The following is a 25,564-nucleotide window of genomic DNA, read 5'->3' on the forward strand; positions in this document are numbered from 1 at the left end:
GCGTTCATGCACCGACACGAGAAATTATACTTGCTTATCACTTCCATTATCAGAAGTTTCCTTAGCGTTTTGCAATAATGCAGTATAAATACCTTGGCTTTTGTTACTAGAACAGCTATTACATGCATCACAGAATAAATTCCTACCAGGAAACAACTTACCTCAACTGGGATGAGTGCAGCACAGTGTGGGAGAGAGACTAATATTTGCATAAAAAGGTGATTCAGTATTGGGAAAATTGAAGGTAGATATCTATAACACATGGCCTACATCTAACAGACTGACTGCACTTTGCAAATACCATTCATCATTATCATCACCATAACCATCATCATCATCACCATCATCATCATCATCATCATCATCATCACCATCATCATCATCATCATCACCATCATCATCATCATCATCATCACCATCATCATCATCATCATCATCATCATCATCATCATCACCATCATCATCATCATCATCATCACCATCATCATCATCATCATCATCATCATCTTCATCATCATCATCATCATCATCATCATCATCATCATCATCATCATCACCATCATCATCACCATCATCATCACCATCTTCAAATAACCTTTACACTGCAATTAAATTTACTACATATACCAACATAAAATAGCAAATTTGTCATATCTTTAAAAATAATTCTCCATGTATATATTATATCTTTTGATTATTACACAAATATTATCTATATATAATGAAATGAACAGTGACTGAGGATTACACAACTCCATACCATCCAACACAAATTCCCACAAAGTAATTCTGACATGATGCAGTAGTCAAGAACTAATTTGATGTTACATTTAATAAGAGATTTGAACCACTAACCTGACTGCGTAAGGTGAATGCCTTCTAGCAACCTCAGGGTCTGTCTCACAAGACAAGGGTTGTTCATGTGATTGAATCGAATGTTTATTGCACGAAGAAAGAGACCGCTAGCGGCCGAGTTGCGATGAATTGCACTATTCAAGAAAATGAAACATCAAACAAAGTTATAAATATATTTGATAACACTTGCAGGTAAGAGGCATTTCATTTCCTGCATGTAATTTTCTTAATTCAAATACATGTAATTAATCATAAAACAAGAGTGACAGTGTACCATTTCAACAAATGGGTGATAGGGCCTTATCACCTGCAGCCCACAAAACTTGGAACTCTCTGCTTTGTACAAACTGTCATAAAATATATAAAATAACAGCTCTACAAATTTCATTATGTATGTATGTAGTTATGAAATATTACACCTACGTGCATATTATTTTCTTTGTGACATGCACTTTGCATCTTACAAAAAGGTGCATTATCATACTAAAAGCTTACCTTACAAGATCTTGAACGGGTAGTTCATAGGAGAGCTGCACAATGTCATTAACATGGTTGACAACTAGCCATGTTAGAGGCTCTGCATCCGCCTCATTCTCACACTGCAAAAAGAAATATAAAAAAAGATTTGTACAAATCATATTTTTTCAAACATTTCATGGTACTGCAAGTTCATTTATCATTTTTAGGGAATGGATACTTCAACCAAATAGAACGAGTCAATTTCCACACAAAAGAGGTTATCTCTATAGCCTGAAAATAGAGTAAAAGAGCAATCATGGTTCAGGCTATTGTCTTGATAAAGTGACATCCCTACCTAACAATCTTTATGATTTCAATAAAGTACTCTACTTGGCATTCCATGAAATAATTAACTTTTCTTAACATCTGACCTGCATTTCTTTCTATCCTTACTTCACCATGAACTGCTGAAGCAATTAGAGCTTTCCATATATACATATAAACTGAAAAACAGAAACAAATTATTTCACAAAGGTCCCCAACATAAGAGGTTTGATGTACATATTCTAAATGATTTGCACGCAACCCACCACATAATCACAGAAAAGGACAAGTGCTCCTTGCTTGACCACCTCCTCTGCGGTGGAGAGCTCCGTCTCCAAGTTTGTCTCCAGGTGATCCAGGCTCCCTGAGGATAGGGACTTGGAGAGAGGGGGTCTCTTTGGGGTGTGCAGGATCCGCATCCACCAATCAGTGGAATCAAAGTTGAGTAGCAGGAGCAGCTGGAAGTGAAATAGAGAAAAGCGAAGTATTAAATTTTGTATTGTCACATTAACATCCTCAATTTGGGGGAATTACTCTTTTATTTGTTATAATTGCCAGATAATCTTGTCTCAATGTCACCAACTATTCACAGTGGAAGTGTAGAAGCAGGAACAGCTGGAGGAGTAAAATAGAATAGTGACATACAAGGATTGTATCCCTGCAGGCGGTGACAAGACTTTTGTACAGGAAATTTTGGGATAACCACCCTTTTGTTTTAATGAGTGGATAAATCTATAAAATGTCTTTTAGAGAGCATTGTCTCTTGAGGATGTGTTGGACCTGCAATTTGTGGATTGAATTTAAAGCAGTAATAGAAGCTGGAAAAGGAAGAGAGTAGTTATGTAAGGTCAACCAAGCAATTGTCTGAATTACAATGTTTCAGGCATCATCCACATTTTGCAATGAGTTTATTTGGTCAAAAATTATCATCATCGTCATCACCATCATCATCATCATCATCAAATCATCATCACCAACAACATCATCATCGCCATCATCACCACAACCACCACCACCATCATCATCATCACCACCACCATCATCACCATCATCACCATCATCATCATCATCATTACCTCATTGTTATCTTACCTGACACCACTGTAGCACCAGTATTGGGTCTGTCTGTATAAGTGAATGGAATGCTTCATTCAAACTGTCCAGAGCAAACCAGCATTTTGATTGCTGAGGTCTAGCGATTAGACTAGCCATCATCACCCCAACTTTCCTAAATGTTCCTGATTACAGAAGAATAGTGAGGAGGGGGATTCAAGTTAAAGTCAGCATTTGCAAGATATTTCATGACCAAACAAAAAAAGTTCATGAGTTGAAATATTGAAAAGGCCTTATACAGTCATAGAAAAACAAAAAAGAGGGAAAAGACGGGCAGATATAAGTCAGTGAGGCAGTGATGTACATGGACATACAGGAAGGGTGAATATGCACATTGATTCTTAACTCAAACAAAGACATGCCTAGTCTCAGGCACTAGGTGTGTGACCGAAACAATACAACAGTTTTATCCCCTGAGACTTACGCTTAGGATTCCTTTATTCTCCAGCATTTTTTTTAAATGCAAATTGATACGGTAATATTTTTTTCCTTGACAAGACAACTGTTCCAATATTTGTATCAGAAGAAACTTGACAAAAGTTAAAAAACATTAATACCTTTTGAAAGTTAATTTCTCAAAATGGCATGTAAGGAATTACAATGTGAAAATATGATATTGCACGTTAATTTCTCATGTTAAAGCCATTGGAGTTAATATTTCTATGTATATTAAATGCAAACAACAACAAAGAACAAAGACAAAAAGAAAAAAAAAATGAATTTCATTACAGACAAAATTAAAAAGAGGCACAGTAGGGATGAGAATGATACTTTTGGTTTGTATGTGAAAATAAATGAATAAAATTTAAAGGGGAAGTTCACCCTGAAGAAAACTTTGTTGTAAAAATAGCAGAAAAAATAGTAAAAAATATTGGTGAAGGTTTGAGGAAAATCCGTTAAAGAGTAAAAAAGTTATTAGAGTTCAAAGTTTTGGATTTGTGACGTCATAAACGAGCAGCTGCCCCATGTGTTATGTAATATAAAATGCATGAATTTCAAAAATTTTTATGGTTCCTGATAAATTAATTTTGTTTTCTATTCATGATCGGGTGTGAAATGATTTGTCTATTGATATACAAAAGGTACAGTGAAAACCATTCTCAATTTTCTGAAAAAATGACATCTCATCGATTTTTTACCATTCGCTATGTAGGAATGCTGCTCGCATATGACGTCACAAATCAAATAATTGATATTCTAATAACTTTTTAATTATTTGATGAATTTATCTCAAACCTTCGGCAATATTTTTTATTATTTTTTCTGCTATTTTTACAATAAACTTTTTCTCAGGGTGAACTTCCCCTTTAAGTCAAGAAAGAATGAGAGAGAGCAGAAAAAAATGAAAGAGAGAGAGAGAATTTGATCTCACCAGATTTGAACATGTGTGTCATAGAGAGAAGCAGTCTGGACAGCTCCTGTGCTAGGAAGTCATGTGACTGGTCACCTGACCCATCTATGGACTTTGAGGATCTGAAACCTTGCACAGTGGTGACAGTAAACCCTACGATTTGCAACAAGAACCTTCAGAAACAATAAATAAGAGATATCATGATAAAATTGTACAATGGGTGAGAACATTCAAATATTTGTTTATAGATTGATCAGGAATAGTGTTTATTTGGAGATAGATCATTTATTTTCTGTGCTTTGAATTAATGCTGGGAGACGGGCCGGACTGGAACTCGGATCCCGGCGAGTTGGGGGGATTTCCGCCAGGTCAAGCCGGTACGGGTTGAGAGCTAAAACAGCAGAGATCAGAAGCTGTCATAACTCTTGGAAAATTACCTAATAAACAGCCAGATAATGTACCTATCTACATCCATGCGTGTTCTGAGCTCATATTTACTCCCACATTATCTAACTTAATCAAACTTTAACATGGATTTCAGCCCCATAGAGCATCGGAAACGACCTTTTGGCTTGAATAATAAACGGTTGAAGTAGAGAGACATTTTGATCCTGATTATCAAGGTTAACATTTTGTCATACTTGTAGATTTGCAACAGACTAAACTTTTGCAATCCAACCTTATACTGATATGAAAATACCTCTTTCCAACATTGATAAGGGTTTCAAAATTCTTAAACCGGACTACATAAAACGATGAAACTAGATGGGAAACTAACCTTGCCAGAACTTCCTCAGGAGGGGTCATATTGGCGTTGAGGGCGTCCTCCTTGGTATGCTGGGCATCCAATACGCAGATGAAGAGGTCAGAGGTCAAACCTAGCTCCTGGAGACGAGACAGGATGGTTTCCTCCTTTGACTGCGTGGTCAAGACACCCAACAGAGCTAGAGCCATGGCTAGCCATCGCTGCATGGATACAACACTCACCTGGAAATTGATAATGACAAAAAAATTAGTAATGCTGATGACTGAAATATACATGTGATGCTGATACTTGATATGATTACAATAATGGCTATGAGACGAATAAAAGCCAGATGATGTGTCATATATGAAATATAACTAAATTTTACTTGATGAATTCTGTGATTTTGCATGAAGATTTATAATGATTGCATGTGAGATTAAAACAAAATATCTGTTTGTGCTAGCTCTTTCTTTATTTTCATATAATACTATTTTTCAGGATAATTGGGCTGAAAATTTCATATTTGCCTGTAGATTTCTGATATCTAATTCCTAAATTTGTAAGTTCAGTGCTAAAAAGGTCCTTTTCAAAGAAAAATAAAACTGTACTAAAAGGGGGTGCTAGATATAAATAAAAATACACAATTTTCACATTTGCACAAAGAATCATTAGCTGATAAAAAATCAACCACCACTATACTTTTGTGAAATTAGAACATTAGATGCCAGAGTATACATATTGTCCCTATACTAAATTTAAAGCCAATGATATTACCTGATCATATGGAACTAGGAGAAGAGCCTTCAGAAGGATATCAACAGGCCTGAGTGAGCTGGGAGCCACAGTCCCTAACAGATGATGGAGAACATCAAGAGCGGCTGGAGTGTCTAGGTTGATCTGATGGGAAAAAAGAGAAGTTTCCAATAACTAGACGACTTTGAATTATTATTGCACATCATTTACATACATCAGTGTGGCATTAACAGCACTGGGTAAACGGCACACCAAGTTGCCACAAAAAAGCAAAGTGACTTGTGGCCGCCAAGAATTTCCAGTCAGCAATAATGCATTAATAAGAAATGTCAAAAGAATTTGAAGTTACCCAGTTCTTACTCAATTCTCGAATACTATCAAAGATTTCACTTAACATGTATTATTAAATCTTAATCAAATCCATTATAATGAACAATAGAATTAATTTATACCTTGTCTGAAAGTATGACTGTCTGTTTGCCATACAGTGGGATGTGATATTCTTTTGAATAAAGATAAAGTATGAATTGCTATCTGATTGCTACTGTCATTTATTTGTTATGGATCCCCCTAATTTTCAAGCCAATGGCTTTTCTAGGGTGCTTGATCCTCACAGTTTACAATGTATATATTTACTCATGTGATTTTCACCTAATGAATAATTGAAATGAATTGCAATAGTCATCAGTTGGTGGTTGCACTATGACGGTATCAGGGCGCCTTGAGGAACCACAGATACTGATTATGATAATGCATATAAATCTTGATTCCCCGAGTTCAAATATACAGTACCTGTTGTCTTGCCAGGAGAGGGAGTATCATATCTACAACTTGTCTGGAGAGCCGTTTCCACTTTTCTTCATTCTCGCGATGTGCCTGCTGTAGGACTGCTGTGAACATCTCCAGGACCTGCATGTATTTACCATAGCAAGAATTTGAACTACCTTTTAATTACGTGAATGGATATATACAGTCAAACCCCTCAGTGCCCACCTGACTATTGTGAAATTCACCGTAAGTGACCACCAAACCTGTTTCCCATTTGAAAGGAGTATGTGTCATACGAGGTCATTTGTCTCCAGTGGTCACTTTCTCTGTTTCTCCTGTATGGACTTTACATACAGGTTTGGTTGTATATAGTCATAATCACTATTGTAATCACACTGAAAACCAGAGACAGATCCCTCTATCTGAGAATACTTTGAGATTGCTATGGGATCTCACACCTGGGCGCCGTTTCACAAATCTGAGCGACTGGTGATCCTTTCTTGTGGTAAATGGTATAATAAATTGGCGATGGTTTAGCGCGTAAGAAAGGATAACCAGTCATTCTTAAAGTCCCTCCTAACTTACGAACAGCTTTATGAAACGGCCCCGGAGCGCCAAAACATAAAGCTGTAATAGTGATTAGATCATGGGGCTGATAATATTCATGAGATACCTTACCTGACTATAGTGAATGAGTCTAAGCAGCATGGAAACCACCACCTCCCTCTGAGTGTCCAACTCCTTGGCTGACTCTGATTTATTATTGGCTCTCAGGATGAACAGATCATGGACTAGAGGCTTCAGAGCTGGAACAACTGTGGAAAGAAAGACAACATGGAGCATTTCATGAAAAATTGGTATATTTGACTTTCACTGACTATTGTTACAAGCTACTGCAAATCCTTGCATCTGATTGGCTAAGACAAAACTAGTCATGGAAAATCATTAACAAGCTATGAAACTCTTTCTTTCCACAGGATAAAGAAATCATGGACTTTGGAAAGATATACAAGAGGGGTGCATTTCATGAAACAGGTATATCTGATTTTCACTGACTGTTGTTACAAGCTATTGTAAATCCTTGCATCTGATTGGCTAAGAGCTAATTAGTGGTTGAAAATCATTGACAACGTGCTTCATGAAACACTCCAGGGGGGGCACTTCTTGAAACTAATACATGTACCTGTAGATTTACTTTTACTGACTCTATTTATAAGCTTCTGCTTTTGATTGGCTAAGATCAAATGGGTCAGACAAAATTGCTGACAAAACCTTTTTGAAATGATAATAATAATATGTTCCATTTGTATAGCGCAGCTTAATTGCATATACTCTACTGCGGGTACTGCGCTTGATAGCTGGTATCATGTTATTACCCTGGCTGTAGCTGAGCTGCCGAATAGGTGCTAAAGCATTCAAGGAATAAATCTTACCAGGTACCCATTCACATCACCTGGGTTGAGTGCAGCACAATCAGGTAAATTTCTTGCTGAAAGAAAACACGCCATGGCTGGGATTCAAACCCACGTCCCTCTGATTGAAAGACGAGAGCCTAACCACTAGACCACGACACCCTCAAGTGATCCTCAAGAAGGACTTAAGATTATGGATATAGATAGATTACTTTTTACTCATGATGATAAAACAAAGTTTCAAGTATCCTCCTTATGTTTTATTAAAAGCTCAAAGTAAAAGGATTAACTTAGTAGAGAAGACATTGCCAATGCAATATAATCATCAGGAGCAACACAATTTACAAAAATCACTCAAATTAAATCATCATCATATTCATCAATATCACCATTATCATCATTGTCATCATCACCATCATCACTATCATCATCAACATCATCATCATCATCATCATCATAATCATATGTTCATTATCATCATCCTCATTATCATCATCTTCATCACCATCATCTCCATCATCACGATCAACATCATCATCCTCATCATAATCATATGTTCACTATCATCTTGATCACCATCATCAACATCATCATCATAATCATATGTTCATTATCATCATCCTCATTATCATCATCTTCATCACCATCATCATCATCATTATCATCTTCATCATCATCATCATCATCATCTAATCACCATCATCATTATCATCATCATCATCATCATCATCACCATCATCACTATCAACATCATCATCATCATAATCATATGTTCATAATCATCATCCTCATTATCATCATCTTCATCACCATCATCATTATCATCATCTTCATCACCATCATCTTCATCATCATCATCATCAACATCATCATCATTATCTATTCATCATCATTTGGACGACCACTTACTGTGGGTCGACGCTTGCTGTCCGCTGGCCATGATACCGTCACACAGCTGAATAATCTTAGGCATTGCAATCACTGGTTTACTATGAAACCTCTCGTACGATAACAGAACAAGGAAGTTGAAGATATGTGGAATTAGCACTTCATATCCCCTGTAAAATAAAAGAAAAAATTATAAAACTGCCAATGGTTGCCCCTTCTTTCCTGAATGTTCATTATATAATTACTACGAGTGCTCTTGTACAAGCATGCTAGATATTCCATTCAGCATATTAGAATAAAAAGTGGTATTTGCATCAAAAACTGCATTGAATTTAAAAATCATAATTGTATCAGAAGATGAGCTCAAAAGAATATGACTCTTATTTCGTTTTTCTTTCTATGTACTTGCATACTATCCCCATGATCATACATGACCAAGCATATTGAAAAATAAAATATAATGATTCAATAGTTCTTTTATCTGCTACAGTACACCAAATGCGAATATAAAAACTTGCCATGTAAATATATAATACTTACTTGACTAGCCCTTCTTCTAAGTACTCAAACTGCTTGATAACAAAATTCAGGAAAATCTGTTAAATAGAAACAGAACAAAAAGACACATTACGAAAATTTCCCGTTTGATTCTCGACCGCGCTTCGGACTGCAAACTGCGGTCGTATACCCCGTTTTTCGTTTGGAAAATCTCAAACAACATTTCCAACCCCGATAAACCCATCTTGGCCAGGTAATCCCCTTGTCTCCATTTCACCACCACGGGCCAGCCAAACGAGCGTTGAGCCAAGGACGAAATGATAAACAACAGCTGTGCTATTACGTAAGACTTGTCTGCCTGTAGAAGGATCTTCGGAATGAAATTATTGTATTCGATATTAATCACGTTTTCAAAGGCATATTACATTCAGACATCCAATACTAGTCCATTTTCAATTTCGAACGAAGAAAATCGACCTCGAAATAAGGAAAGTATGCGGAATAAAAATTACGGTATGCTTAGCATGCAAGGACCGCGATGCATCCCATCTAGTTTCTGTCCGTACAGCAAGAAAATATGGGATGCATGCCGTTCACTCGCGCAACGATACAGTCTTAACGAAAGAAAGAAAGAAAGGAAGGTAGGAAGAGAGAGAGAGAGAGAGAGAGAAAGAAAGAAAGAAAGAAAGAAAGAAAGAAAGAAAAAGAAAGAAAGGAAGAAAAAAGTTTCTATCAACGCGTGTATACATGGAACTCCATGCACTCACCAGAACTACACACATTGCAATCCATCGTGTGTGGCCCCCTGCTGTGACCGTTGATGCTGGGGTGTATTATCTTCGGACCGAGGTCAAGAAACAGGTGTTTCTATACTTAAATTTCATGCTTGAGGGCAATAGGGTTTTGAGAAGAGATTTGATGATAAGGGAAACTTGGGGTATACTGCTCTTCAAAGCAAGATTTTCGTCATGAGATAATTACATGGAGTAATGAAAAAAAAACTCTTATCACTTTAACAGCAAACAAGTTTCTTCAAATTTTCCTTTTCAAATTATTTCTCTTGGTTTTCTGCTATCAAAAAAGACATGATGACAACATGAACCAAGTTGCCACATAAAAATTACGAAGATCTATATTTACTGTACAGACGATTTTGATAATCCAGATGGGTGTTTCAAAAAGCTGTTTTAAGTTATGAGCGACTTTACAAATGACTGATGGCCTTCATTGTGGAATTAATATACACAAAATTTTCATTAATGTTGAATAAGAGCATAAGAATGGATCACCAGTCATTTGTAAAGTCGATCTTAACTTACAAGAGTTTTATGTAACACCTACCACAACCTGATATGATACTGCAGTTCCTGCATGGCTCATATATGACTCACAATGAAAACCTATATGATAATGGAGTTCCTGTACAGCTCATTTATGCATGGCTCACAACGAAAACCGATGTGATATCAGAGTTCCTGTACAACTCATTTATGCATGGCTCATATATATGATATTGGAGCACCTGTACAGCTCATATATGTACCGTACTAGTATATGATTGATAATACCCACATACAAAACTAAGTTCCATGCATGGGTCCTACACACAAGTTTCTGCCAAGACACACAATAAAAACCGATATCATATAGGAGATCCTACATAGTCCTGTACCTGATCAGAGTCCAGTAAGCAATAGTTGACCCTGAGTTGGACCAACTGGGCTAGGAGATGAAGAACCTGTTGCTGTAGCACCACACAACTACTCACAGTGTACTGCTTCAGGGCTCGGATTACTAGAGGCTCAAACAGACGAATGTAGTTCTGAACTGCAGTCTACGAAAAAAATATAGAAGTGAGCAAGTGAGTATGTTCAGAGAGCTTATGTGATGATAAGTGTGAAGGTGCAACAACGTAGTCAAAAACAAGATCCAAAGAGGATTTGTTGTTTGTGGCATAACAACACACACTTATGGCACATTTTCCACTGTAATAATGATAATCATAAGATTAATTCACACTGTATATTTTCATTGTAATAATAATGATCACAATAAGATTAATTAATACAATATAGCCCAGACCTTATATGTAAATATTCCTAACTGCTTTAATGCAACGCATGAAGCACAAAAACCTTTAAGCAATGCAGAAATAAATGTACATAGAGTGACAAACACAAAGAATTTATAAGTGGGAATAAGGATGTTCTAAACAAACAAAACAGTTTGCATATCAATGACAATGGATAAATAGGTTGAAGAAAATAACCACGTCGTCTTCTCACATCATATTCCACAATCCACAGTATTTGTACATTGCATTTCACTTTTACAACTCCCACAAAGACACAGGAAAGCTCTCACTCAGCAGGTAATGTACAGGAAATCTAAACATAGTAAAATTTGCTCTTCAGGACCTGTCTCCATTTCACAAGACTTATCATCAATTACAATTTACAAGAAGTGACAACTGCTACAGTTACTGTAATCAAGGCATTTCATTAGATGATATCATATTTTTTATAGAAATTTGTCATTTGTTAGTACTGACAAGTAATTTGTGAATTGGGTGCCTGTTGCTGACCTTATCCTTGCTGCTCTTTGAAGATAGACTAGCTCTTCTGTCTGCCCTGGTTTTGATCCAACCAAATACCCTATGGAATATGACAAAATGGCAAGTAAACAAGGAAATCATCAGGAATTATTTCTTATAACTATTTGAATTTCCTCTTTTGTAATGCTGATTAACGTTATTCCCTACATTGTACTCATGTACCATCATCTTTTATCCATGAATTCACTTACGATTATTTTTGATGTTCTATTTTTTATTTCCTTATGTAATTTCTTTGTTTGTTATATTGTAAATATTTGTTTACAGGGCCCCATGGAAAACAGTACAAGACTACTGATGGGGTTACCCTGTAAAAATAAAACAAAATAAATAAATAAAACGGAAACAAAATAATAATAGAAATTCAAATAAACTAATTCAGAACTTTTAGTCTTTGATACTGCAAAGTTTTCAATATTTGAATCAATTAAATCAATACTGTAAATTTGTAACATAACCAGACATTGATTCAAGTATTGCTGACTTAAGCATACACTTTTTCATAGTAAGTGTATACAGAAAAAGGGAAATGGCCATTAATAATTCTCTCCCACAATTAAGTAATAACAGAAATAAAAAGTGAAATAAAAAAATAAAAAATAATAAGAGATATGTTGAAATTAATTAACATCATTGAAGTTTGTAAAAATTTGTGAGTTTTCTAAAAAAGTTGATTATAATCAATAAAAAGAGATCACAATTAATTAATTTACCCAATGCTTTCATTTTCTGCATCTGGTGTAGTGGTAAGCTTTGGCCCCATTGAAGCCAGGCATTGAGTGTACTGGGTGTATGGTGCAATGAAGCAATCGTGATAAAGCCCAGGTTTCATGTTGGAGGTCAGACGAGCAGCTTTACCGGTCTTTCGGGCATGGTGAGGTGAGGAGAGTTCTTGGGTGCTGGCCATGTTGGTGAAGAATAAAGCCTTCAACAGCTGGATAAAAGATTGTAAAAAGAAATTCAGATTAAAATTGAACATCACACATCAATAGTGAGCATCCAAAAGTAAAAGGAACATTTGAAAAAGATGTTAAATAATGAATTATCTCATAACAATGAAGATTACATTATATATTTAAGGCATATACAACCGACTTTCTATCTTTCTTTCTCACTAACTTTGTATTACAGAGATTCTTTTTTTTTCTTCCTTCATTTAACTAAATTTATCCTCTCAATATTTTTCCAGCATTCTTTGGTGAAATGAATAAACAAACATTCATACACTGCAATAAACAACTAAGAATGATACATATTGGGAATATTTTATCAATAAGAACTTAATTATTCCTACAATAAATTATGTGTACTCTCATAAAGCGACAAAATACATACCTGTTCAACACACAATATGGTCATCGTGGGTTCAATAGTGACGCAGGACTTTAGGTAGCCCAGAATTTCTTCAACGTACTATGGAAGTAAACAAAAGAAAAAATGCATGCATGTTAACACTGCACTCAACCAACCTGATAAAGTGGGTACCAGGTGGGTGTTTCATAAAGCCGTTCGTAAAGTTACACACAACTTTACGCGCGACTGGAACATGTTCTTATGTCCTAAATGAATGACATAGGGATGTATCATCTAGCACAAGAAAGGGTCACCAGTCGTGCGTTAAGTCATTCGTAGCTTACAAACAGCTTTATGAAACACCCACCTAGCATCATTAATCCTTGGATACACTGAATTCAAGAAACAGCAGCTTGAGCTTAAACTAGGGTAACAGAGGTTGCACTATGCACCCTCTGGAAAAGGTGCAATAAATCCAGTAATTGTTATTAATATTAGAAGTACAACAAATCTGTTATCTCGCGGAATGAACACAATGGTGTTTGAATAATACACATCTTCAATATATATCTCACTCTTTGGTGTAGATCAATGCTACAGTCACATTCCCCTACGATAATCGCACGGTGAGTCAAAAACAGCTGTTTATGGATTTCTATACGAACCACATACAGGTAGCTAGTACAAAAATTACGGCCATTGTAGGCGAAATGTGACTGCACCATAACCAAAAACAAAACTGGGTCCTGCTCCATATAATTCACTACTATGTTAAATTTGCAATCCAATGGTTATTTCCATGGTAACCATTCTCAACAGTCAATGAAAATCCCAAAGTTCATCGAAGTTACCATTGGATTTGGATGACAAAGTTATTGCCAATTTTACACAATGGGGCAAAAATTTGAATGAGATTGGAATAAGACTGATAAAATCTTCATGTAATTGCCATTTTTAAGAAAACTGTATAAGCAAATGATATAATGAACTTACATGACCGACTTCTGTGATAGAAGCTAGCTCTAGTAGCTGACTGAGACACGATAATGACATCTTTAGCAAGAGACAAAACTTGTCAGGTTTGGTGAGTTCTAATGTAGCCTAAAGATGACAAATTTAGAGACAGGAGAAATAGGAATCGATGGTAACTCTATAAGCTGAAGGTAAAGGAAATATCTGGAGGTAAAAATAACACCTGTATATCACATTTAAATCTCATCAATAATCATATTTGTTAGCCTGGGCAATAGGCCTTAAAATAAATTTAAAATTCAAATAATTGTAGAATAGGTAGATCACTCTTTGGGGGTCTCTGAATAGATTTATAAAGAGTGTGAATATATATGTACATATAGTAACAAATTTGAAAGAAAAAAAAAATCATTCACAATACTAGTAGTTGAAAAAAGATATCAATTCTATTTCTAGCTATACTTCTGGCTGGTGGTGCATTATTCTAAGAATGAAAATATTCAAATAGTATGATTTTTTCTGCGCTTTTTTTATTGGGTAGTGTTAGAGCAACCTGCAAGAGAAAGAGATATGGTAGTCATGTCAGTTTCTTTTGAATGATCTTACTTATCAGAGAAAATTAATTAACATTCTTCGCTTAGATTATTACATAGATAACTAAAAGTTTTGACCAGGACTGACCAGATTTATAAACAGGAAATTCTGTCACTACAGTGGTCAGAACCTTCTACTTCTAAAAAATTCTGACCAGCAAACATAAAATTAAACCCCACCAGGGGCCCGCAACACAAAACTTAGCAATGATCGTAGAACACTTTTCTACAATTGATTCCACTGACTACCATGTACAATCAATCATAAAATCAAGTGTACGATCGATCGCTAAGCTTTGTGTTATGGGACCCTATTAGCAATAATCTCCCCCCCCAAAAAAAAAAAATTCTGAGATTATCTATAAATGTATCAACACATACATGTAACTGTGGTCCACAGCAGCAGACGTAGTGAGAAAATTTACAAATTCAGTCAAGAGTCACACCGTTAAGATTCTACCACTACAAAAATATATATTTAAAAAAATACAAAACTAGACTGGCGAGAACAGTACCTTATAGTTCTTATATGCTCCTCTTAATACTTCATATAACCTCATGTAGTGGGCGTGCTGATAGAAGGAACCATAGGTTGACTTGGTGGACTTCTTCTCCTCAGATGCATCAGACTTATCTGGAAGGAGATGGTGGAATAAAGGGAACAGAAACATAGTAAGATAGTGGTAAGATAAGGTTAGAGTTAGAGATGGTATAAAGTAGAAAATATAGGATAAGGGGAGCGTAAAGTGAGAGAGTGAAAGAAAGGGGGATTTTAATGTATTTACATTATTCTAAAAACAAGTATTACTGATGCAGTTACCCTAAAACAGATCTAATTCAACTTTTTCAGTCATTCTGATACAGAGCTGCCAACCTGAACAAGAACATTTCAGTATTTTGAAAGGTGAAAATCAGTATTTTCGCGAGGAAATCAGTATTTTCAAAGAAATACCATAGGACGACACATAAAACTGAAACTTGAGAAATCAGTATTTTGCATGAAACCATCAGTATTCTTCTCATTTTTCAGTACTAAATACGGAAAATCCGTACTACTTGGCAGCTCTGCTGATATCTCGTTGAAGTGGTAGAGAATGATGACATGGTAAGTTTTACCAGGGGGGCCGTATTCATAAAGCTGTTCGTAAGATATGAGCAACTTTAAGAATGACTGGTGAACCTTTCTTATGCGCTAAACCATCGCCAATGAATATACCATTTACCACAAGATTCAAGGATCACCAGTCGTTCTTAAAGTTGCTCTTAACTTATGAACAGCTTTATGAAACACCTACCTGGGGTTGGTTTGTTAGGGCTATGAGGGGTTGCTGGTGATTGGTCCGGCGTATATTTCTCTCTTCCTCTTGATAGGACTAAGAATGGGTTAGGATCACATGATTAGGGAATGATCAAGTTATTTCACCTGGGGTTGGTTTGTTAGGGTTCTGAGGGGTTGCTGGTGATTGGTCTGGTGTATCTTTGTTTCTTCCTCTTGATAGGACTAAGAATGTGTTAGGATTGTATGATTAGGGAATGATCAAGTTCTTTTACCTGGAGTTGGTTTGTTAGGGTTCTGAGGGGTTGCTGGTGATTGGTCTGGTGTATCTTTGTCTCTCCCTATCTTACTCTTCCTCTTGATGGGACTTAGAGAAGGACCAGCTGGTAATGATGGAAGCGCAGTCTGTTAGGGATAAATAAACATGTACATACAGTTAACAGATATCTAAGATGTCAGAAGTAACATACTGTACAGTAATTTGTTTTTGTTTTATATCCTTGCCAAGAATGGTCTTGAAGATGTGGAAAAGATGGAAATAATCTTTCAGAGCAATCAATTCATATTCATCATATACAGGAAGGATATTATACAAATGCCCTCACATTCAAATTAGACCAAATAAGGGCTTGAACTGCCAGGCGGAAACTTCTGGTGTAGTCCCATGTATGCTAATTTGTGTGAGGGCATGTGACATAAACAAGAATTGCATCAACTTGTTCTTGTTATAATTTTGATAATTTCAATGCCTTACGGCAAACACAATGGTCCCATTATATAAAGACCTGATGGGCGTTTCATAAAGCTGTTTGTAAAGATACGCAAAACTTTACGCATGACTGGAACATGTTCTTAGGTCATAAATCAATTATAAAGGGATATCGCAAAACAAAAGAAAGTATCACCAGTCATGCATGAAGTCATTAGTATCTTACGAACAGCTTTATGGAACACCCACCCTGCTATAACAACAAATGCACAATTTCTTTAACAAATCAGCCAACCAGATTGAAGGATTTCAGTAGCTTTAAACTGTATTGGAATGTCTTTTTTTCAAAGAAAGCTGTTATTTAATATTTCTCCAAAAAGCATATAATCAAACACAAACCATGTTACATACAGTATTGAGTTGTGATATGCCTCAATCCATCAAGGTATACAATAAACTTATTTTGCTGGATGTGCATAGTGGCATTCTATCTCATGCTGATATCTAAAATTCTTTTGAAATGATGAAAATGATAAATACCTTTTACACATCTAGTTGAAAATATATAACAATTGGCATATAGAATATCAAAATCAAAATAATAGTTTCCACCTGGTATGCCCAATACAATTTCATTAAAAGATAATTATTGCAAATTTATTATTGTAACAAGTTTTGTGAAACCTGCCACACTTCCTAGGTATATGTACATTATATAGAACCTATCATCATCAATTTTGAACAGTTTCCTCTATAATTCCCATTCAAAACCAGAATTTCACTGTCTTTAAAAACAACATTTTACCGGATCCTCCATACCTGTGACTTGGCCGGACCCGGTTGGTGGTTATCAATCACATGACTGAAGATACTGACGAGTCGCGTGACATGGAGCAGGACCTGCTCCACGATGGGGACCAGGAGCCGATTGTTGAGACACTGCCAGGTCTCTCCGCTCCCCTCTGCCTCCTGGGATGGGGAGGTGGCAGGAGAAGCGTTCTTCTTGGAGGAGCTGCCCTTGAGTGAGTTAGCAGCAGCACCTGTTAAAGGCCAGGGTACATCTAAACTATAAGCATACTGGAATGTGTCTTCTAGAGACTTTGGCAGGTTTAAGTCACATCTGAGTGAACGCACGTAAGTACATAACCGTTTGCATGTGGAATCAAAAGTAAAATTAAAACCTATACAACATTCTGATTAGCTCATGAAATATTCTGATAAAGATTATCCTAAAATACATTATATTTATATTCAAACTGATAATAACTCGACAATGATCATGAACATGAATTACAACACAAGAGATTGGAAAGCTAAAAAGTTTAATAATTTTTTAATTGGATATTATCACTTATAATTTCATACATATGCATAGTGGAAGTGTAACATTGTAGCATTTCCAACTCTCACCTTGTGTTCATATCCCACCATATATCTACAAATTGCCACTCTCATCCCAGATCTTTAATGGATACCCGACTGTGCCCTGCTACAATACTCCCCAGAAAATGGAGATTGTGCATTCGCAATATGTAGGTAGGCAAAGAAGAATCAAATGACCAAAGTAACATTACTTAAACAGGTCATTCCAATGTGGTAAGCAATGTGATAAAGCACGTAATAAAAACGGAATATTAGCATGTACATCCTCACCTAGCAGTAGATTGGTAGCCAGCTGGAGCATGTCATGTTGGGCTGCGAGGTCTAGCATACCCACTGAGGATGTGAGGAGAGATACAACCACTGGTAGACTCCCACATCCAGTCCCTCCAGCCAGCTCCTCAGCACTCGCTCCACAGCCTGTGCTTCCAATACTGCAGGGAAAAATACAGGAACAGAAATAAAATCCTGGTTAATAAAACTACTTTTGGGGTCTATGAGATTGAAAGGGAAGCGATCTTGATAGTATTCTTATAGCACCATACACTGTATGTGTTCAAAATCTTTCAATGGTGCCGACTCTTAAAATGTATGCCTTTGAATGCATGGCTGAGAATCACATTCTTGAGTGAAGCTTTGAACTGTTCCAGATAGGTAGGAAAAACCAGATAATTACTCTGCCACTTTACGGTGAGTAAGGGTATTTCCAATTCTGGGAGCATCCCTCAGGCTAGGGTGATCAGTTACCCTTCTGCAAATGATTTAGATTTAAAATAATTCAACCAAATGATTACATCTCACTAACCTCGTTCCTGAACCTCCTTTGTATGTAAGACTACTCTGTCTCTGTAGCTTAGGATGAGATCCTTCATGAGAGCGAGACAAAGATGAAAGGTTCTGTGAACATCCCCAAGCACTGGGGTGGACTGTCACTGGAAAACTGCCCGATAGTCGGGCAAGGGCACGTACACAGCCATACTGTATTTGGAAACCAAACAAAATATATGTTATGTATTTGTGACACAGCAATCCTGTACAACTTCACTGACAACTGATGTTTGTATTTCATATGAATATTCAATATGTGTCAAATATCAAATTAAAGTAATGATACTATTGAAATTGTCAAATTACATATCTTCTACGAATGTAGAGGAGGCTTACGGTTTATCACATACTTAGTCCTGAAAAAGATAGTTGGATGGTTAAGTGATAATAGATGGGTATTGAAAGGCAAGAAGAGAAAGGTGAAAGTGAAAAGTATCTATCATGATAAAAGGTGAATACCTGAAAAGGAGTAAAAACCAGATCAATTTGATGACTTGGAGCAGCAGAGTAGATGAGTTAAGAAGTCCCGGCAGTGATGAGCAGATAAAAGAGTAGTTAGCATAAGGAATATACTACAGTTGTTAAGAAAATCGTAAAATCATTATGAAGCATGAAGTACCCCGTGAGGAACAATGTAGAATAGAGAAAATTAAGAATACAACTTACAGTGCTATATCTTGACATGGTGTTACTCATTACATCAAAGAGAACAGCCACCATTCTGGAGAAGGCAGATTCAGAGAATGTGCATCCTCCCTCTGGAGCTTTGCTGTGAAATACTGGTAGGTTATCCATGGTGGACGTGATGGCAGGTGTGTAGGGCTGGAGGTCCCTCATCACAGGGTCCAGGTACCGGGTGACTTGGGTCTTGGCTAAGGATGAGATGGATTCTTGGTGGGGTTGGTCCACTGGATAGAACAGCTTTGGGACAAGTCTACACATAGATAAATGCATTGATCAAAGTATGCAATGATCAAATCCTATCTTGTTGAAAGAACATTTCCTGTGAATATTGATTCATGGTGGACATAAATTCATGGTCAATAAAATTCTATAGCTTGTAAACTTTGAACATGGCATCCGCAGGAAAGAGAAAACCTCCTTGTTATTGTCAAATGTTGAAATGATAACCTTTAATTATCTTCTTTAATCAAAATCAGCACACAAATACAGTTTCAGAAGAAAAATATCAACAGAATTATAGAAATAGCAGAATTATCATTAAAAGGAGAATGTGATAGGCAGGCTCTTGACTTACTTGGAGAGTGCATCTCCAGCAGCAGTTCTGACCCTGCCATCTTCGCTTCCTAAGAGCTTGAAGACAACCTCCTCTAGGACTACTCTTTGTATATCTTCCCTCTGTATCAATAGAAGACCAATAAACAATCACGAATTGAATAATGATGTTCAATTTTTATACAGCACACAGCATCATAGTAACATGCTTTCAGGTAGTACCATAATTTTAAAGCCTGTCAAAAACTTGGATTCAAGAATATGAATCATATTGCGCTGTCATTCTAGCATTCAATCTCAAAAGGTGTCCTGACTATTGCATTAATTTTCACGGATTGATTCTTATGAAAGTTTGAATTTGACAGATTGACAGTAATCTAATCCTGTTTCTTGATAAAGGCCTGTCAATTATCTTACAAGTTTAGTTATTGTTCATGTATAGAACATCAGAAAACTATAGATTGTATCCTAAACCTTTTGTGCAACTCCATTCTTGAAGGGTTGTGGATGTAACACATCCAGTCAAGAGTGCAGAGTATGTTAAGAGAGGACAATCACTAAAAATAATCTCTGTAAGCCACAGATTCTCCCCCCCCCCCCCCCCACTGCATGAGACATCACCGATTTGGGAAGACTCAGGTATATTTCTACTTTGAAACAAAGGTGGGAGGCTTTCTTAACACATTAAATACCGGTGCTGTACAGCCTTGATGCCCGGCCGTGGCCTTAATTTTTAGTTTGGGCTACAACACTGAATTGTCAATTGCATATGTACATGGAACACCGAGTTCCTGTAGCAAACAGGTAAAGATGTAATGAAATGTTGCTGGCTCTAGCTCTCCACTGCTTTAATTGCCTCTACACATCATGATAAATTGCACTCATATGTATGTCTTGATTGCTTCCACTCATCCACTCACGAATCACAGATCGCAATCATATCTCACCATAAATGTATATCCCCTCCTCAATTCTTCCACTTTCCTTGACTCAAGATAGTGAAGCAATCTGTAGATGAATCAAAGAGGAAAAGTGAGAAAGAAGATAGAAGACAAATAAAAAAAAGCAATAAGGAAGGGACAAACAAAAAAATTCAGAGAATGAGAGAACACAATAAAGATAAAAAATTATTAATATTAACAATTTTTTCTACATAATTACACATATTTTGAAGGCTAATGTTGTTAGTACTGTAGAATAGTGAAAAGCTTGTGTTTGGTCAATAAGAATCTCAAATAGGCATACTCAAGCATAAACATAAAGCAGTGGCACTAGAATATACATCTATAAACAGCTTCCACCTAGCATCACTTACTTGAAGTCAAATCCACTGATCAATTCCAGCAACTCCACTTGTACCAACCAATAGGTTGTGCTGGTTAATTTCAATAGGTCATAGGTCAACGTCAGGCCAAGGCTGCCATGACAACTTCTGCATAGCTCTTGAAGGCACAGCTGTACAAAGATATAAACTCCATAGTAAAGTTCACTGAAGTGAGTTCTTACTAGTAAAATTTCAATGCTACAAAATGAACCAAAGAATCATGAAGACTTAAAAAGAAGGATAATGAATTATTCAGAGCATTGTGGTCCAGTGGATTAGTCTCCAAACATTGAAAGAGAGGATTGTAGATTCAAATCCCAGCCATAGCAGAATTTCCTTCGCAAGATATTCATCCACATTGTACTGCACTCAAGCCAGGTGAGGTAAATGAGTACCAAGCAGGAATCAATCCCATGAAGTGCTTGCGTACTGTAAAGCCAAAACAATAAAATCCAATTACTTCAGCTAAGAGACATTGCATTATAATGTGTTAATGTGAGCTAGACAAGAACTGTTTATTATAAATATGAAAATGGTAGTGGTGATGACGATGGTGGTGATAATAATGATGATGATGATGATTAATAATGATGATGAAGATCATGGATGATATCGATGTTGTTCTTGATGTTGATGGTGATGATGATGATTTTAATGATGATGATGATGATGGTGGTGATGGTGACAGTAATGATAGTGGTGATTATGATGATGATGTTGATGATGTTGATGATGATGATGATGATGATGGTGGTGGTGGTGATGGTGACAATAATGATAGTGGTGATTATGATGATGATGATGCTGAGGATGATGATGATGATGGTGATGATGAAGATGACAATTATAATGATGGTGGTGGTGATGACGATGATGATGATACATACCTTGGAAGCTTGACATATACTTCTTGCAGTGACAGAAGAATCATCAGAGACAGCTGAAGAGAGCAGGGACACAAGATACTCAATGCTTACTGGATCTGAAAAGAAGAACAAAATAGTCTTCAGAAAAATTTCTGAAAATTGGCAGCGACTTCACATATATCATGTTACTTGACATAAAAGTTAACAACTTCACCATCCAATGATAACTTCCGTTGAGTCTTTCCTCTTTGCTGACTGTTGGTATCTGATTTCATGGCACTTACCATTAGACTACTAAAATACCATAGTACAGTCCACTCTGCAAAAATCGACCTTCTACAGATCAAATAATTGCATACATTTAACCCTAAAAAGACTGGGCTATTTTGGAGGCTAGAAAAACTGGGGGGGCCTTTTGGGCCCCCCCCCCAAGATCTCGGCCGTTGGTCGTCCGATCGCAACCAAATTTGGCACACACATCCTTTGTCATGTCCTCTAAAAGAAAACATAGTCAAAATACTGATATTCATTGTATTTTTCAATATATGCATAATTAATTATGCGAATATGCAAATTTTCATCAAAAAATTGAATTTTTCATACTTTGGTACCTATTGCGGTCCATAAATTCCCGTTGCAAGGTTTTCAGCTGTAAGAAGAGGTTGTTTATCATGGAATTGTGTTATTTCATGCTTGAATTATTAGATATGCTTATGCAAATTAGTAATTACTAAATATGCAAATAAGTACTCCGCATGCATTATGTAGAGAAATACAATAATTGGCATGTTTTATTGCATTACACTCTCTTGCAATGAGACAAAGCAATCTTGGAAGATACACAAGTGATGTGTTACATGTACACTAGCTGGTGAAAACAAAGCATAGGAGATATCACATAATTTATGCAAATTATATTCATAATTAATTATGCGAATATGCAAATTTTTATCAAAAAATTGAATTTTTCATATTTTGGTACCTATTGCGGTCCATAAATTCCTGTTTGCAAATTCTTGAGTATTCTAGATATATTTTGGGTTTGTGTAATATATAACTTATTCAATATCAATTATAGCATAATCAACTAAAGTGTGACATTACTTGTCTATTCAGTGTTTCCTGCACCCAAGAATATAGTTGTGCAAGCTATTCTGGTATTTTGCACTACTTTTCTTATGTTTTTCTTTGATTTTAATTTCTTATGTATTTCTTTATTTTGCATTTCTTATGTATTTCTTTATTTTTTATGCAATGTTTTTCATTATTTTCATATCCTAGAACTGCTACTTGAATTCACAAGTGACATAATATAGAAAGAAACAAATAAAAATGTAGTTAGAAAACAATGTGTATAACATTCATTCAAATACCATACACTTTACACACAAACGAATACAAATTTCAATTTCTTACGTGACATGTGATACGAAAATGTTACGTAACTCCGCAACCGTGGCATGGGGGTATACAAATTTGGTATCAAAAGTTGCGCAAAACTCAAGAGAAAAAAGTCATGAAATGGCGGCGCGAACGCTTCATGCGCAAAAAAGTTATCGCGATTTATGTACAGGGGGGGGGCCTAAAAGGCCCCCCCCAGTCTTTTTACGGTTAAGTAAAAGCAATAACGAGACTACATTATCCCAAATATGTGTTATTTATCTTCCGTAAGTTGAATTTTGCCCAAGTCGAAAAAGATTTATGTGGTCCTGAGATTTGACTTAGGCAGAGTTACCTTAAGTCATTTTATGCAACAGGGCTGTGTATATTTCAATATGTGTAATTAATTTGATTGAGCGACCCATCTGTCTTATCATATTCCAGTCATGCATAAAGTTGTTAATAACTTAAACATCTTTGTGAGACACCCCCCCCCCCTCAATCAATTCCATTCTTACAATACTGGCTTACCTGTATTGGTTTCTCCACATATCTGCCAGCACCAATCAGTATACTGGTAGTTGGATTCAATCAGAGAGGCATGCAACAGTTGACCAATCAGCATCAAGGTTTGTCCTCTCAGCTGGGGGTCTGAGTGACCCACATACAGGAGAAGGTCACGGATGTATTGCTCATCTGTCAATCAAGATAATTGATTGATTTGTTGACTTACCAAACGATCAATTAATTCAATTACTAGATCATAATTTTTTCTTCATTTCAATTCATAATTCATTTCTTATTGCATTTGTTTATTCTTTCTTTTAATTCAGTTTAATTTATTTATATTTTGAGAGATTTGGATATATTTCAGAAGAATTATTTTTCACAAATACTACATAAATTCAATAATACCACTTGGATTTTATGCTTTTCAAAACGGATTGATATCTGTAAATACTTTTAACACATATTACAAAAATCTTATTAATTTATCATGCAACCCTAATAATATTTTAATTCATTTGCATGACTAGATAATCTAGCTCCTCTGAAAATCAAAACTGACTATCTTAAAATAAAGCCATTATTTCATATCAAAGAGAAGAAAAAAAAAATAAATAAATAAAATAGATTAATGACAACTATATTTGTTTTCATCTCCTGGGGCACATGGCAGAAAAAAAATGCAATCAATCACATCTTATAAAATAAAACGCGATGTGCTTTTCAGCCAATCTGAAGCGTGCAGCTGGGACATGCATTTGATGCTGAGAGTTGAAATTAAATGCAAAACTATTGCAACAGGCCCCAGAGGATTGAACTTTCTATAAGTATGAGGTTTCGTAGCCTACGTACATATATATCAAACCCTACTGTTTCACTCACCCTCTACTTTCACTCCCTGTTCTGTTCCTTTGAAGAGATGGTCAAAGAAGACTCTTGGGTACATGCCAATGATATGACTAGCACAGCCCATGGCCAATACCTTGACACTGACCCTTGCCTTGCGGTCAGGTATAAGTGACCCCTGATAGCCGGTCAGCAGGAAAGAGCTGGAGAGTAGACGTAGAAGATGACGCAGTGGCAAGTCCTCATCCGTATACGATCCTGATATGAATGATAAGCACTGCATTTGCTTTGTGCAGACTAAGACATCCCCAAACATGGTCCCACTTGAGTGAAAACTAATATCATACAAAACTTTTGGGGAAAAAGCTCTTAAACGTGTTAAGTGTCAAAACCTTTGACATTGAAAATTTCTGAACTTTTCCTTTTATTTTATTGGTCTACCAGTATGCATAAAAATGCATCGGTGACAGGAAGCCTTGGGCGGCACCAGTCGACCAACCGGTTAGACTCGGGCCTAATTTTAAGCTATTTTCATCACTTCAAAACTTTTGCCTTGCTTAAAATATGCAAG

The 25,564-nt window shown here is 36.2% G+C and overlaps 1 protein-coding gene across 2 annotated transcripts in view; it reads right to left on the bottom strand.

Moving 5' to 3' along the window:
• Positions 1-25,564, bottom strand: part of LOC121425579 (huntingtin-like) — a 56,962-nt gene that overhangs the window by 19,290 nt on the left and 12,108 nt on the right. For both annotated transcript variants that reach the window (XM_041621672.1, XM_041621671.1), the window contains exons 11-38: positions 25,030-25,251; positions 24,172-24,336; positions 22,282-22,376; positions 21,386-21,525; positions 21,018-21,078; positions 20,093-20,193; positions 19,501-19,768; positions 18,812-18,984; positions 18,280-18,440; positions 17,446-17,666; positions 16,193-16,322; positions 15,157-15,275; positions 14,070-14,177; positions 13,119-13,196; positions 12,497-12,717; positions 11,754-11,823; positions 10,842-11,003; positions 9,212-9,267; positions 8,693-8,841; positions 7,050-7,186; positions 6,396-6,512; positions 5,625-5,747; positions 4,881-5,089; positions 4,124-4,275; positions 2,731-2,876; positions 1,905-2,096; positions 1,351-1,454; positions 856-989 (exon numbers count right to left, since the gene is read on the bottom strand). In XM_041621672.1, the coding sequence (XP_041477606.1) occupies positions 856-989; positions 1,351-1,454; positions 1,905-2,096; positions 2,731-2,876; positions 4,124-4,275; positions 4,881-5,089; positions 5,625-5,747; positions 6,396-6,512; positions 7,050-7,186; positions 8,693-8,841; positions 9,212-9,267; positions 10,842-11,003; positions 11,754-11,823; positions 12,497-12,717; positions 13,119-13,196; positions 14,070-14,177; positions 15,157-15,275; positions 16,193-16,322; positions 17,446-17,666; positions 18,280-18,440; positions 18,812-18,984; positions 19,501-19,768; positions 20,093-20,193; positions 21,018-21,078; positions 21,386-21,525; positions 22,282-22,376; positions 24,172-24,336; positions 25,030-25,251 (4,014 nt within the window). The remainder of the gene's footprint in view (positions 1-855; positions 990-1,350; positions 1,455-1,904; positions 2,097-2,730; positions 2,877-4,123; positions 4,276-4,880; positions 5,090-5,624; positions 5,748-6,395; positions 6,513-7,049; positions 7,187-8,692; positions 8,842-9,211; positions 9,268-10,841; positions 11,004-11,753; positions 11,824-12,496; positions 12,718-13,118; positions 13,197-14,069; positions 14,178-15,156; positions 15,276-16,192; positions 16,323-17,445; positions 17,667-18,279; positions 18,441-18,811; positions 18,985-19,500; positions 19,769-20,092; positions 20,194-21,017; positions 21,079-21,385; positions 21,526-22,281; positions 22,377-24,171; positions 24,337-25,029; positions 25,252-25,564) is intronic.

The sequence above is a fragment of the Lytechinus variegatus genome, chromosome 12, assembly GCF_018143015.1.
Source record: "Lytechinus variegatus isolate NC3 chromosome 12, Lvar_3.0, whole genome shotgun sequence".
Classification (NCBI taxonomy): domain Eukaryota; kingdom Metazoa; phylum Echinodermata; class Echinoidea; order Temnopleuroida; family Toxopneustidae; genus Lytechinus; species Lytechinus variegatus.